Source organism: Eleutherodactylus coqui, chromosome 13 (assembly GCF_035609145.1).
Source record: "Eleutherodactylus coqui strain aEleCoq1 chromosome 13, aEleCoq1.hap1, whole genome shotgun sequence".
NCBI lineage: Eukaryota > Metazoa > Chordata > Amphibia > Anura > Eleutherodactylidae > Eleutherodactylus > Eleutherodactylus coqui.
The window spans coordinates 42,369,586-42,384,739 of NC_089849.1; the positions used below are offsets into that span (position 1 = coordinate 42,369,586).

Here is a 15,154-nt window from a genome sequence, read left to right on the forward strand (position 1 = left end):
CAACATGGCAGCCGCCCACTGTGCTGGCACTGCTCCCTCTGCCTAGCGCAGGCAGTGTCCTCCAGGGGAAGTGGAGAGCCATTTTTTTTCTGCATCCAGACCTCTTCGTAGGCCGCATAGAATGGCGTGGTGGGCCAGATTTGGCCAAACACTCAGCGGCGAGACGTTTTAGGTCTGTCCAGATGTTCAGCTTTGGGGTGTAAATAAGAATTCTCATTTATCGACTGCAAGCAGAGGTATTGAAAATGGCTGATAATTTAAAGTTGCGGAACTTTTCACTCTGCAGTTGATAACTGTGCTTGAATTGGTGCGGGAGGCGTATGGGTGTGGGAGAGGGGTGGATTTTCTATTCTGTTACTACATGTGATGTGCAGCTCTGGAGGTGTAGTTCTGTCTGGGTGTAGGGTGTGTGATACAGTTCATATGGAGAGTCACTCCTACATCAGGAACAGCAGGAATGTTGTCTCTAATGATGGGAACAATAAGTGACTGTAACAATGGAGACTCCATGTCTGGGACTAATTAAAGGGGTTGTCTCTATACCACCAACTGTCTTAAAGTAACAAGCTGTACTTGCCCCTCTGCAATGTTGCCCCGCTGTTCTTCCTTGTGTTTCGTGTGAAAAATTATCTCACCAGAAGTCATTTGACTGCTGCGGCCAATCGGAGGCTGATGCCAGGACGACGGACGGTGATGCAGCAGTTAGATGACTTCCGGCCATGACATCTTCCACATCGAACACCCAGGGGTCGGCGGGGCTACAGTACTGGATCTCCGAGGCAGAGGAGGGGTAAGTACTACTTTTTGTTGTTTTAATACAGTTGGAGCTATAGGGGCAATGTTGGCCGATAACTGGGCAACCCCCTTGATGTATACACCTCTAGCTCAGGGGTAGCTGCTTTAAAGGAGATCTACTGTTGTAACTTGGGAGCGTCTTGAGATCTACCTGGGACCAAGTTGTGACAGGACCATTAGGGGATTATGAAAGTTATCAGAAGCATTGCTAGGGTGTTAATCTCATTTGATTGAAGATTTTTTTTTTTCCCTTTCTTTATCCTCTCCATTGAGCCCAGGCCACCATGATGCTTCTCACAGCCACAACTCCCCTCTTCAAGGTGTTTGTTATCCAGATATCTTAGTTTACTCAATTCTCAATCATCTCCCACCACCCACCCCCTTAACACAAAATCCTGGTGCTTTAACAGTGACTTCCTGATGTCACCCTTAATGTGCCTGTGATGCTGCCCCCAAATGCAGTCCTGCAGAGATAATAGTATCATACCTGTAGTCTCCCCAAGCATAATGTTCCAAAAGTAACAGTGCCACAACATGGTGCCCCACCACATTGATTGTGAACAGACAGTGTCCCAGAAAATAAATATGTGCAGAGTGCCCCTAACAGTTGTTAGCGCTGCGCACAGTAGTGCCAACCAAAGAAGATATTGCTGTAAGAATGTCCACAAAATAACCAGAATGCCCCCGTTTTACTAGAAACACGCTATCAACAGTAGGTGCCCATGTGGTGTCACCAAAATAACTTTGACAATCTGAGTTCCCAAGATTGTTCCTAAAATAATTGAAAGAATTAAGTAGGGGAAGCAGCACTACCAATTGATTTAAATCAAGGCATATAGCAGCCAATGGTGCACGATCCCAGTTGGTGATCCAGACCCTAGGACCAGAAAAGCAGTAATCCGTATAGATGTAGCCAGGCCAGCACTCAGGAATTGACAAAGATCTGAGGATCGACACGTCGCTTTCATTGTATTGAGGAATAAAGATGATTCTTATTTAAAAGAAACAACTCCTGAGTGCTGGCCTGGCTACATCTATACGGACTACTGTTCCTAAAATAATTGTCCAGCATTGTGCTCCCAGCACTAATAGTGCCCCCTGTGTTTTTCCAAAATACCCTCCAGGTGGAGTTCCTGACCCTGTGCTAGCTAAAAAAATACTCTGCAAACTTTATTCCACACAGCTGCACAGACTACAGGCCTTCCTGGCTTGTAGCTTTGGCGATCTACGAAATGGCGCATCAGGGGTGGCGACCTCATCATGGCTGCCCACATTGGAAAAGTGGTTTTAGGCTGCAGGACTAAAGTGGCCTGTGGTCTATGTGGGTAAATGGAAGGGCAGAGCTAATGGTGCTTGCCACTGACACCGGATATGTGGGGAAGCAGCCAACCCAAGTCTAAACCCTATGGAGTGCCCACTATTCCACCAACAGTAGTTGGACACCTGAGCAAGAATCAAAAAGTCGTATTTATTTCCAAATGTTAATACTTAGTGGGGCTCCTTTGGTAATGACATCGGATAATCTTCGTGGCATACCAGCTGACGTGTATCAGATGTTAGTAGAAAGTATTTCCCTCCATTCATCCTGAAAATGTCTGGTGAATTTTCTCAAAGAAGATGGATGCTGTTTATATTTCCTGACTCGAGTCCCAAAGGTGTTCAGGTTGGGACTCGGTGCAGCCGGGCCAATTATGGAATATCCATATCCTCAAACCAAATAAACCCACACTGGATATGTGACATGGCGCGTTGTCTTGTTGGAAGTATTGCTCACCATTCCCAGAGTATTACCACGTTGTCAGCAGCACATTAGTGTCTACAATGTCAGGTTATACCTCCATGTTCATGGTTCTGGTCACTACAACCAACGGACCGGGACCATGACACATAAGGCGTCCTGAACAGTAGGGGGCGTTCGCCCAGCGTTATTGTAGAAGCTATGTAGCTATGCTGGGAGGTTCTGTGACAACTGCTGAAAACATCGCTGTGACGGAATCCTTGCACAGAAAGAAACAAGACCATTCACCTCTATTGTAAAAGGGGCACCGCAGAGATGCCCGGTTTACAAGGTTCCCGATGGTTTCCATTATATTTGGAGTATGGAATAACGTAGTTGACTGCGCTATTTTATATTCCACATATAACGCAAATAATCAGGAAGCTTGAGAAAGAATTGTGCGTTTCATAATAGAAGGGGATGGCCCGTTTGTTTCCGTTCAGGGATTCGGTCGCAGCGCTGTTTTCAGCATGGAACCCCTGAGTGTGGCCACATAGCGTATACAATAACGATGTGACCGCTCCTTCTTGCAATGCCGGCCATAGAAGACGTGGCGTCCAGCCCTTTCACTGGGGGAGCCACTGTTTACAGCTGTTCTCCATTCTGACTACTAGTTGGGACTTACTATAACCTGCAAGAGGGACTGTTGCGAGCTTCACACGTTATGGTTGTGTGAACGTTTTCGGATATGGCAGCATAGACATGGAGGTTTCGAGAAAATAATCAGTGCAAAAACAGCGATACAACCATAATATGTGCTTTTTATATAGTCGCTGTTTATTGGCTGACTGCATCCCTTTATGTCAGCAACCTCTGTGTATTTAACTGCAGGTCACAATATTCATAGTATGCTGGGACTTGTAGTTCTCAAACAGCTGGAGAGCACTGGGGGTCCCAGTAGTCCTATCCATGTACTATAGATGTCTGTGATGCAAACACCCTTTCTGGAAAAAAAACCAAAAATATTTAAAGGGGTTCTCCAGGACTTGGATGACGTTTGACTGGTTGGAGGTGTCACGGGTGCACCGTTCGCTTTGTCCTTTTCGCAGCGTATGGGTTGCCGCGCCGTGTTTTGCATCTTTTCTAGTCACTGCAAAAAGGCAGTCCTTTGTAAATGACTACCTCTTCACAGGGGGCCAGTAGTTGGAAGAGATCCCTCAGTGCCCTGTTGGTGGCTGCATGTAGAGGGACAAGTATTGCCTGAATTTCCTGTTCCAGCGATTACTCAGGTGATAATTGCCCCTTGTAAAAGTACCATGGCTCTTGGCCAAACTACTAATCCATCCTCCCTCCCCACCCCCCAATACGCAGGCACCCTCCACCCTCCGCTTGGCTTGGGGTAGAAGGTACTTCAGATAGCTGCTTATCTCCAGTAGGAACAGAGAATGGATGTGATGAAAGTCAACATTCCCAACTCTCTCCCAACATCTGCCGTCAGTGAAAAGTTTCGAAACCCCATCAGAGTTTGACCAACTTTTATCTGTTTTGGTCACGGTAAGTTTTTGAGGATGGGGTCCCAGAGCAGCCACCGCACGCCCCAGATGTGGCCAAAAGCTCCACGTCGGTGCGACTTGCAAATTAAAACGGACTATTGATAATTACAGAGGTTATCGCCCTCCGTTCTCCTGGCATCAGCACTTATATCCTAGGCATCACAATGCCAGGAATTTGGACCGGTGGCAGACTCTGGCTGCAGCAGTCACCGGACTAGATCTGGAGGGCTGCGAGAGCCGCTGCGCCGTTTCCCGGGGATGAAGGGGTGTGGATTGTTGCTTGTTTTTATGGCACCGCCAGCTGGGGGAAAAAAGTTAAGTCTGACAGTCCCTTTAAATGGCTGCGTGGTTTTGGGCAGACCGCACCACCGTTAACGATGAGCAGTTTACACTTTGGCTAGATGCAACAACCGGGTCTCGTGATCAATGATTGCAGCGTTGCAACCTATTGTAAATGAACGCGATCAAGGTTGCAACTCGCACGTTGCTGTGACCGTCGCAAGAACTTCAGGCCTCAATTCCTTCTTATTGTCGGGGGTCGGAATGTGACCACATTTACTAACAAGAAGCTGCGATGTTGCAAGGAGATGCTGTGTAGCCGTGGACTGACTCCCAGAAAATCTTTAAGGATAGATTCACATGGACGATTGTGAGACTGCATTTTTCGGCCCGCGATTTTCAGGCGTCGGCGCTGCTTTTCCTTGCAAAAACATCGCTGTCGCTTGCGATTTTTCTCACTTTTTTTCTTTTTTGCAAAACTTTTTTAGCGCAAAAAACGTTAAAAATGCATCAAGCGAAAATCACAAGTTCGTGCTTTGTAGTGCGATAAAAAGGAGTCTTCATAGGGAAACATGGGAGATTAAAAAAAACAACGCAGAAAGGGGATGCCACTATATATATATATATATATATATATATTTTTTTTTTTTTTTTTTTTATTGCAACATCACATGAGTGAAAACATTGCAGATGTGAAGGAAACCGTTGCAAATCATTAGTTTCATAATTCTGTGTTAATACTCCCTCTCGCATCGCGCGAAAATCATGCGTTTTTATCGCTCGCATGAAATTACCCAATCTGGGTGGACAAGAGAAAACTAGATCGGCACAGCACTCTTATGAAAGCGGTCTAAAAGATTATCTGTTGCCCATAACAACCAATCACAGCGCAGCTTTCACTTCTTATACTGCTGAGGTAAAATGAAAACTGCTCTGTGATTGGTTGCTATGGGCAACAGATTGTCTTTTAGACCGCTTCCATAAGGGTTTGTTGCCGGTTACTACTCTGTGGCGCACCCTGTATATATCGATGCTCTGTACTGTCTCAGATGGTTCAGTACTGCAGGGATTTCTGGGTCTTGTAGTGCACCTAAATCTTGTCATTGTAATGGGGTAGAATGGCTGCTGCGGGAGCTTCATGTGTTGCGGAGATGAAGTGATGTGTGACCGCTGGTGTCCGTGATTACATCTGCCACCCCCAGCGTGGCGTTGTCCTCTCCATTCACTGCCGCCAGTAGGTATTATGTGAGGATCAGAGGACTTTTATACCAGCTGGTACATAAAAGCTTGTGCAAACCCCAGCGCCCCATCACCCTCATGTAGGAGGAGCCAAACTAAACACTGCTGATTGTGTTCTGGATGTCGACCATCTTTTCCCTTTTTAGATGGCCACTAGCTTGAAATGGCTGCTAACAGAGGACAATTGATAGTGGGAGTACATAAGATGGACGTTGGGATGTTGTACGTTTGCAGTGTCTTATTTGCATACTGACTTTCAGATAAAACAAGGAACTCTGTGTGCTTGTATGTAGAACTAGTATGCAAACGTGCGGTCACCTGCGGGGTGTTCCCTTGTACAGGGTGGGCCGTGGATCAACAGCCGCCCCCGTACCCAGCACCACACTGTTATGGAAGATGTCTGTTGCCCATAGCAACCAATCACAACGCAGCTTTCGTTTCTTGTAATGCTGAGGTAAAATGAAAGCTGCGGTGTGATTGGTTGCTATGGGCAACAGACAGCTTCCATAAGAGTGTGGTGCTGGGAACAGAGGGGGGCTGCTTGTGAATGGGGTCATACACATGAGCGATCTTACATTTTTTTTTGTCTTTTTCCCCCTACCTGCGGGAATAAATCGCAGCATGTCCCATCTTTGGGTGTTCGCTCACATAGCATTGCTCATTGTTTGCAATGGAGCCGGCAAAGCATCGCACCGCATGCAAGGTGCATTGGCAATGTGAGGTTTCCCACTGAAAACAATGGGAAACACTCCGTGATCCTTTTTAGCCGCCATGGCGAATGACTGCTTCCTTGAAGTGATGCGAGAAGTTTCTAACACAAGCGCCTCACATCCGCGGTGACATCACGCGCTGGCAAGCTCGATATCGGGCTGACTTTTACGGGCTGATATCTCACTCGCCCGTGTAAAGTCGGCCTTGGCGTGCTTTCACAGGTAGTGGCGATGTGGCGGATTTTCCACAGCGTTTCTGTACATGGGCGGATTTGCATTGCGGAATGTGGAGCAGGCGTCCGCCTCCGAATTCCGCAGCAAATACCTGGCATTAGCATGCTATGTAAAAGCAAGTTTTCATGCCCACGAGCGGAAAAATCGCAGCTTGCTCTATTTTGAGCCGTATTCTGTGCCAACAGCTTCCATTGAAGTCAATGGAAATCGTCCGTTATGTGGAATTTTAATTGCGGAGAGGCCGCGGGATCCACATCATCGCCTAGCGACGCTGTGGTCACATCTGTACTGTACATTTGCGCCGGCCGGAACATCCACAGTACAGAAGAAAACCCAGCCGGGCACCGGGTCGGATTTTGCTGCTTTTGAAGTTTTACTTCTATTTAATGAGTCTTATTTGCATATCGGACCAAAATAGTGCATGCTGCAAATTTTTTATTCATTTTCTTAATCCAGACTCTGTGAATTCGCACATTGACTACTATGTATGGATCGAACTATAATGGGGCAGAAGATGCGTCCGTGCCCATACCCGGACGGGCCCCATAAAGTTTCTCCGCCCCATATAAAGACCCCAGTACTAAAAATTAAACTTTGTAGGTGGGGGCCCTGTTACAGGTTTTGCATTGGGGCTCAGCAGCTACAAGTTATACTTCTGTTACTATGGGTCCGTGTGATAGGAGCCCCTTATAGATTCAGACCAAAAATGTGCTCATGTGAACTAGCCCTTGGAGGGGATGTCTCAACAAGATCATGCTTCTGTAGGCTAAAGGTCCTCAAATGCATCAGGAAAAAGTCCTCCAAACCCTCAGATCGTGGCTGGACCTGATGAATACTATTTGTATATGGGAGGCCTTCTGACTCGCCCTGAACAGATGAGGGGTGCCCGTATCGGGCATGTTGAATTTTGGTGTTCATTCCTTTTGTTCCCCCTGGAAATAAGCCATTGCCACAGCTGTCGGCATTGGCGTACTCCTATATGCCCATTGAAAACACATGAACTCTTGGCCAAACCGAGCGTTCATGTATGTGGGGGAGTCAGGAGTAATGGCTGCTCAGGCGACAGCTGTAGAAGGTGTACGGGCACTATATAGCCACATTGAGACTTCTTGCAGCACTTGTTAAACTGGTTTTCCGGGCACTTATTATCGATCACCTGACCTCAGTTGGCTTCACTCCTGTTGAAATCAATGGGAGCAAACTTCTGGCCCTGACCCCTGATAATGACGTCCAGCCCGCCTTGGAGCCCTTTTACACGGGATGACTTATTGGGCACAGATGCCCGACAGGTCGTCCCAGTGATATTCATTCTTGTGCTTTCACACAGAAGTGATCAGCACTAGTGGAGATGGAGCGGGCCGAGGATTGTTTCGGCTTACCCACCTCCATTCACAGTAATCGGCAGCCATTCATAAATGAGTGGCTGCCTATTCACACGGGCCGATCATCATTCATCTGTCTGCATGCAGAAACTAAATGATGAATGAGAGGTGAACGAATTCTCGCTCATAGTTTAGTTGGGGCACACATTTACAATGAGTGATAATCTCCATCTGCACTATGTAGTATTAGTGTTGATCATTCAAATGAGTAGCCGACCATGTGATATGTGCAAATATCTGCCTCGTTGATGGGGGGGTTCATCGCGGAGAAAATCGGAAGTATCGCGTGCCGGACTGCTTCCATTGCTTACAATAGAAGCCGACCGCGGCGTGTTCTGCGGCAATTAGAGCATGCCGCGGTTTCTTTCACGCAGAATTCCACCGCAGAATTCCGCAGCGTGAACATTAAGCTATTAGGTTCAATAGAACCTAATAGCTGCAGGATAACACCCGTTGATTTCGGCTATGGGCATTAACCCTTAGGCCTCATGTCCGCTAGAAAAAATACGATCCTCGCAGATTTCCGCAGCGGATGCACTGCGGATCACTGTTTATTAGATTGATTATTTTATTGCTTGCCGGAGTTCATAAGCAATGAGTTGAATGGAGCCCATCTGCTTGTGATCTGCAGTAAAATAGAGCATGCTGCGTTTTTGTTTCCACGCATAAAATCCGCAAATCAAATTAAATCACATCCTCGGGTGTTAAATTCAATTTTATTGACCGCAAATGGCCAATGATTTCCTATGGGCAAATTTGACTGCGACTCTCACCCTTGGAAAAATGCGCGGATTTGGTCAGTTGCAGAGATCCGATATTGATGGCCTATCTAAAGGATGGGATAAGTGACGGATATTCTAGAAGAGAGTCTGGCATGCTGTTGAATGGTTTTACCTGGTCTGTGACTACCAACCCAATCATCATGCCAAGCACAAACGCCTCCTATACTGACCAGCCCCGGTGCTCTTCTGACAAACCGAAGGAATATTCCACACATCCATTAATTCTGTCCACGTCCTGTAATTACACAATGATCAGCTACTAAAAGCCGCTATTAGACCTCAGCGCCTCTATTTCCTGTCGTGTGTTACTGATCTGAATGATGTAGAAGACATTAAAGGGGTTGTCCGGCCATAAACATTAGGTCTCATTACTTCTGTTTGCCCATTTCCATGCACTTTGTAATATACATTGTGCATGGAAAATGAAGCAAACAGAAGTTTTGGACTTACCTGAAGGGATGCCCCCCCCTGTGTTGCTCCTCCGTCGTCCCTGGTTACCACAAGAATCTTCTCTTCTTGTCGGCGTGGGAACGAGCCCCTTCTCATCCGCGCATGCGCAGTTCTTCTCTCTGCAGCCGGGACCGATATACGATCTTCTTGTGTGCAGGGGGGGGGAGGATGGAAGAGCCTCAGAGCAGGAACTGAGCTCCCGGAACAGCTGGGCACTCGGAGCAGGGAACAGCTGGATGCAGAAGACAAGCGGGACACCCCGCTTGTCTTCTGCATCCTCATCTGGCAGCGCAAGGTGATCGCTCATCTTGAGCGATCATCTTGGGCTGCAAATGACACAATGATTATCGCTCAAAAGTCACCTGAGTGACATCTTTTGAGCGATAATCGTTGCGTCTAAATGGGCCTTTAGAATTCCCCTGCCCCTGCTTCCTTGTATCTTGTTGTTTTAGGCTCCCTACACACAGGCGAGTGCGATGAGGAACGAGAAAAGAGAGGACATGCCATGAAAACCTCACTCATGTATAAGACTCCATTTAAAGAATGCAAAAAAGTCTAAGAATAAATTAGAAAGCCCTTCACAGTCTAGACAAAGATTAAAATAGAATATTTTATTAATCTAATTACTAAAAAATCTACATACGGGGCCCTCCACCACTTCCTCCAAGACTACATTAACTTATCTGTAGTCTTGAAGGAAGTGGTGGTGTGCCCCGTATGTTGTTTTTTTTTTTTTTTTTTTTTTGTAATTGATAAAATATTCTATTTTAATCTTTGTCCAAACTGTGAAGGGCCATTTAAAGAATGGGGTTCATATTCGCACGGGTTTTGTGAGTCTTGCAACACACCAAACGTACGTGAGATTCTTGGCCGTGTAAAACCGGCCTTAGGCAATAGTAATGCAGCAGGAGTAATGTGCTCATTAAGCTCTGTTCACACTGCTGTCAAGGTTGGCATTATGAGTAACAGATTTGGCACTGCTGTCATGGTTTTCCAACAGCCCCTGGCAGACCCCATAGATTTAGTTTGGCCCATCTGGGTTCTTGCATGGTGTCTGTTTAGACAAGTAGACTAGCATGTTGCACCATTCTTCCCGTATAATCTGGCGGAACTGATGACAGATGTTCCAAATGGCAGAGCCAGATTAAGATTGCCCATAGAATGGAGCAGTTCGGTCGTGGGGTGGGGCCACCCTCTCAGTCAGCCCCTTTTTTGTGCAATGCCTTTTTCGGGCAAAAATGTAAAACAAAAAAAAATTTCCTGAAAGAAAGGATAAGTGATAAAAGTATCATTTGTGGGGGACACACCACTGAGGCCCACACTGATCCTTAACCCATTAAGGACCAAGCACAGTAAATTTACGGAGATTGGTCCTTGCCTTTAAACTCAGCTGGAAAAAGGAATGCAGGACAAATAATTTTGGTAGCTGAAGGGGGAAAAAATAGGGCAGTTAAACCACCCATGGGTAAAATCCATAAAAGGTGTCTGGTCCTTAAGTTGCAAAGGGGTTGTCCCGCGCCGAAACGGGTTTTTTTTTTTTTCAATAGCCCCCCCCCCCCCCCCCCCAGTTCGGCGCGAGACAAACCCGATACAGGGATAAAAAAAAACAAACGGGTAGTACTTACCCGAATCCCCGCGCTCCGGTAACTTCTTACTTACCTTGTGAAGATGGCCGCCGGGATCTTCACCCTCGGTGGACCGCAGGTCTTCTGTGCGGTCCATTGCCGATTCCAGCCTCCTGATTGGCTGGAATTGGCACACGTGACGGGGCGGAGCTACGAGGAGCCGCTCTCTGGCACGAGCAGCCCCATTCAGAAGGGAGAAGACCGGACTGCGCAAGCGCGTCTAATCGGGCGATTAGACGCTGAAGATTAGACGGCACCATGGAGACGGGGACGCCAGCAACGGAGCAGGTAAGTGAATAACTTCTGTATGGCTCATAATTAATGCACAATGTACATTACAAAGTGCATTAATATGGCCATACAGAGTGTATACCCCAACTTTGTTTCGCGGGACAACCCCTTTAAGGGTTTAAAACAGGAGTCCCATGTTACCCTCTTCCCCTGTGGTCTTGCTGTACTCGTGCACAGTGACCTGGAGACTGAATGCAGTGGCAGTCACATATGCGCATTGCTGCTCTATTCATCTTCAATGGAGCTGATGGAGAGTACAAGGGCTCTGCCATCTCCAGCAGTCCCATTGGAGATGAATGAAGCGGTGCTGTGCTTAGGTGAAGGCAGCTCTTTTCATTCTCCTCCTCACAGGGGATGTGCTGAGGAGAAGGGGGCACAGAGAACCTACTTCAGTAGGGAGTCCCATGGATCAGGTTTTTAGCACCTATCCTATGTGATAAGTAAATCTTTGTACAACAAGATGGAACAAAGTGGGAATGAAAAGATCCTGTTTGTGTATCACACTTTGTAGTGTAAAAGGTTTTATTCACTTCACTCTGGTTAGAAACCAGTAAACTCCTGTAGAAAAGTGCCAAAACTGCAAATAAATTACTGGTAACACAACATGAGGAGGAGGCTGGACTGCTGTAAGATGGTCTTGACATGTACATCGATTGGAGTGGATTTAAGTTTCTTTCACACAGGCGACAGCGATATCGCCGTGATAAAAGTGGAAATATAAGCCTAACCCCGAAAATCCCACCTCCAGGAAGCGCTGGCTCTGATTGGCTGAGCTGCGGCTCTCGATGAACAAATCACTGCAGCGCTCGATGACTCAATCACGTGTGATGGCTGTGATTGGTTCATCAAGTGCTGCAGTGTTCGACTGAGCCGCGGCGCTCAAGAACCAATCGTAGCCATTGCTTCCTGAAGGTGGGATTTTTGAACCCACTCACCAGGAAGCGCTGGCTAAAGACGATAAACCAGTGTGTCGGAGCTTCAGAAGGGGGTTAATCTATGCACTTGTAGATGCCTTTTCTTGATCTGTGATTTCAGGATTTTCTGTGATATCTCACACTCTGCTGTTTGTTATATTTTCCCTTTAATTCATCTTTATGCATCTTTTTTTTCTTGATTCTAACTCTTCATTGTATTTTTTTTCTTCTTTTCTTCTCCTAGATGTTCTCAAACAATGACGAGGCTCTAATCAACAAGAAGCTTCCTAAGGAGCTTCTGCTCAGGTGAGAATTTGGGTGTTGGCATTTCATAGCCAAAGACATCACTCGAGTTATTCGTGGTGGAAAGGTTCAAAACATCACTTTTTATTTTCTACGCTTTTCTCTTAGGATCTTCTCCTTCTTAGATGTTGTAACCTTATGTCGATGTGCTCAAGTCTCCAGGGTAAGTGAAGACCAGTTACGCCACTAGGACCAGGCGTTGACCATGACTGCCTCTTGCCATGTTACCCCAGGGTAGTTGGATCCTAGTAATGGCCTGGATGAAGTGGATTACTTTGGCCCCTTGTCCACAGCCATTGCGGAATATTGCCAGCAATATTCCGCTGAGGGGGGCGGAGGCTAACCGCGGAGAACGCAGCATGCCGCGATTTAGATCCTGCGAGCGGAGAGTCTCTATGATTCTCCGCTCGTGGACACCACAGCTATGGAAAGAGTTCACTGCGTTACCCGCAATGAACAATCGCCTGTGGACAGGCAGCATTAGGAATCTCAGAAGCTGTATTTAGATCTGATTTGATGTCTCGTTTTGGAGATCAACATCTTGAAGTTCATTGATTCCTCTTTCAGGCCTGGAATGTCCTTGCACTAGATGGAAGCAACTGGCAGCGAATTGACTTGTTTGACTTCCAAAGGGACATTGAGGTAATTAGTTGTGTAGTCTTTCAGGTTCTTTTCATTTGTCATGTCAACTTTATGTAATGTCTTTTCATCTTCATTGCAACTATCTTTTCTGATCACAGGGTCGTGTGGTAGAGAATATATCAAAGAGATGTGGGGGCTTCCTCCGCAAGCTCAGTTTACGTGGCTGCCTTGGTGTAGGGGATAATGCTCTAAGGTAAGTATGGTTCTACTTTGTAATATACTCTATTATCTGATTTAACCCTTTCCAATGCAATTTGTATACTGGTTTTCCTAGGGAGCTTACTCTTTTTTTTTTTTTTTTTTTTTTTTTTTTTTTCTGCCATTATACAATGGCGCTATATGCTGGCTAAAGCCAGTACTGCATGAGGTGACACATTGGATAGGCTCCGACAGCAGAGAGGCTGGCAATAAACAGTAAGAGAACCCCCACGGATGTTTTCCCAACATCGGCGCTGTACAGCCTTGATTCATAATGTCTTCAGAGGTCAGACAGTGGATTGGAACGGGTTAAAGGAGTATTCCTCTTTCGAACGTGACTAATACATGAATACCTGTCTGTATGTTGTGTCCTGAGACGTGCACAGCCCAGTCTTTACCGCTTATCTGACTTGCAACAAGATGCCATTCCCCAGGGTAATATAAACTAGTCGTCTGCTCAGTGCAATGCCCAGAAGGATAATCGAGGTGCTGATTGCACGGCACATAGTGGCATCCACACACCCAACACTGTGATCATATACAAAAAAAAAAATTCTTCATGCACACAAGCAGAAACCAGTCACGGTTTTCGCTCGTGGATAAACAAATCACAACATGCTCCATTTTCCTGTGATTCCCGCACAGATTGCTTCCATTGAAGTCAATGGAAGCCGCCCAATCCGCGGCCCATCCGTGGGAAAAGCAGGAGTTTCTGTACTGCCGACCATCTACAGTACAGAAAAATAAGTCACTGACAGGTATGCAGGGTTACCAGCTGCGGGACTTTCCATACTGAATCCGTGTGCATCCGACCTTAGCTTGGAAACGTGTCTGGCAGAAGTATGTACTATCTCGGCCTCTTCTGTGGCCTCCTGACTCTGTTCATGAAGAACGAAGAAGGCATCCGATGTCTCTCCGCTTTATGATCTTATTATGAATAAAGGGGTTAAATCTGTTGCAGTTCCACGACAAGATCTGCACCAACAGGGGGGCATCTCATGCGGATTTTGGTGCAGATTTAATGCGGGTTTTTCTATTGTGCAAAATGCATAGCAAATTCCTCATGTAGGAGCATACGAAATGTTTAAGAACCTTTTTTTTATTTCCAGTGCAATTCCCGTCATTAAAAGTCTTTCTTTTTGCCTTGCAGAACATTTGCCCAGAATTGTAGGAATATTGAGGTTTTAAATCTAAATGGCTGCACCAAAATCACTGACACGTGAGTATTTGTCTTTGTGTAATTGTGTTTTGTTGGAAAGTCGTCCTCTCTGGGTATTTAGAAGCTGTCCAGGATTAGAAAGAGGGCGGTCTCTAATATTATAACTCATCTGAAGTTGCAGTACCAGACATGGACAGTGGAAAAGGGTGGCGCTGTTTATTTTTAAGAGGGGGGGGGGGGATTTTTTTTTCTAATGGATTTTTATCTTAAAGTGGCTTGTCCACGAACAGTGCCACACTGGTCCATGAGCAACGTCTGGTATTGCAGAGAGACGGAATGGACAGATGTGACTTTGCTTTTAGAAATGCAGCAGACCCTTTTTATTTTAATTCGGGAAGTCTCTTTAACATACAAGATTCCCAAAAATCCATGCACGATTTATAATGTTTGCTCACAAACTTACCAAAAGTGAAAAGATAACTAAAGTTTTAGAAAACTTCTTACATGTTAAAGTTTTGATCGGTGGGAGTCCAGGTGCCTAGACTTCCACCAATAGCTAAAACAACTGAACAGATGGAAGGACTCTTCTGAGTGCTGTTCCTGTCCGGCTGTTTCATCAGAGATTGGAGTAGTGTACAGGTTCCATAAAGTCTATGGAGTCGGTACAGTGCTTTCAATGACAGCTGAATGGGCACAGCGCTCCACTGAGTTCTTCCAGCAGTTCTTGCTAGTGTTCGGTGGGGGTCTCAGCATCTGGACCCTCAACGATCAAAACTTCTGAAATGTAACTATGATATTTTAAAGTTTTTGTAAAAACTTTAGTTCTACTTGAATTGGGGTTGTTTTCTCATCTGTGCCTGGGTTCCTGTAATATGGGGATC

At 46.1% G+C, this 15,154-nt stretch overlaps 1 protein-coding gene across 3 annotated transcripts in view; it reads left to right on the forward strand.

Moving 5' to 3' along the window:
* The window catches only part of FBXL20 (F-box and leucine rich repeat protein 20), a 31,851-nt gene that overhangs the window by 3,736 nt on the left and 12,961 nt on the right, over positions 1 to 15,154 (forward strand). For 2 of the 3 annotated variants that reach the window (XM_066587529.1, XM_066587530.1), the window contains exons 2-6: positions 12,216 to 12,277; positions 12,383 to 12,437; positions 12,842 to 12,916; positions 13,015 to 13,109; positions 14,265 to 14,333. In XM_066587529.1, coding sequence (XP_066443626.1) covers positions 12,216 to 12,277; positions 12,383 to 12,437; positions 12,842 to 12,916; positions 13,015 to 13,109; positions 14,265 to 14,333 — 356 coding nt within the window. Of the gene's footprint in view, positions 1 to 3,920; positions 4,067 to 12,215; positions 12,278 to 12,382; positions 12,438 to 12,841; positions 12,917 to 13,014; positions 13,110 to 14,264; positions 14,334 to 15,154 lie in introns of those variants that run through there. The other variant, XM_066587531.1, reaches the window with a different exon arrangement.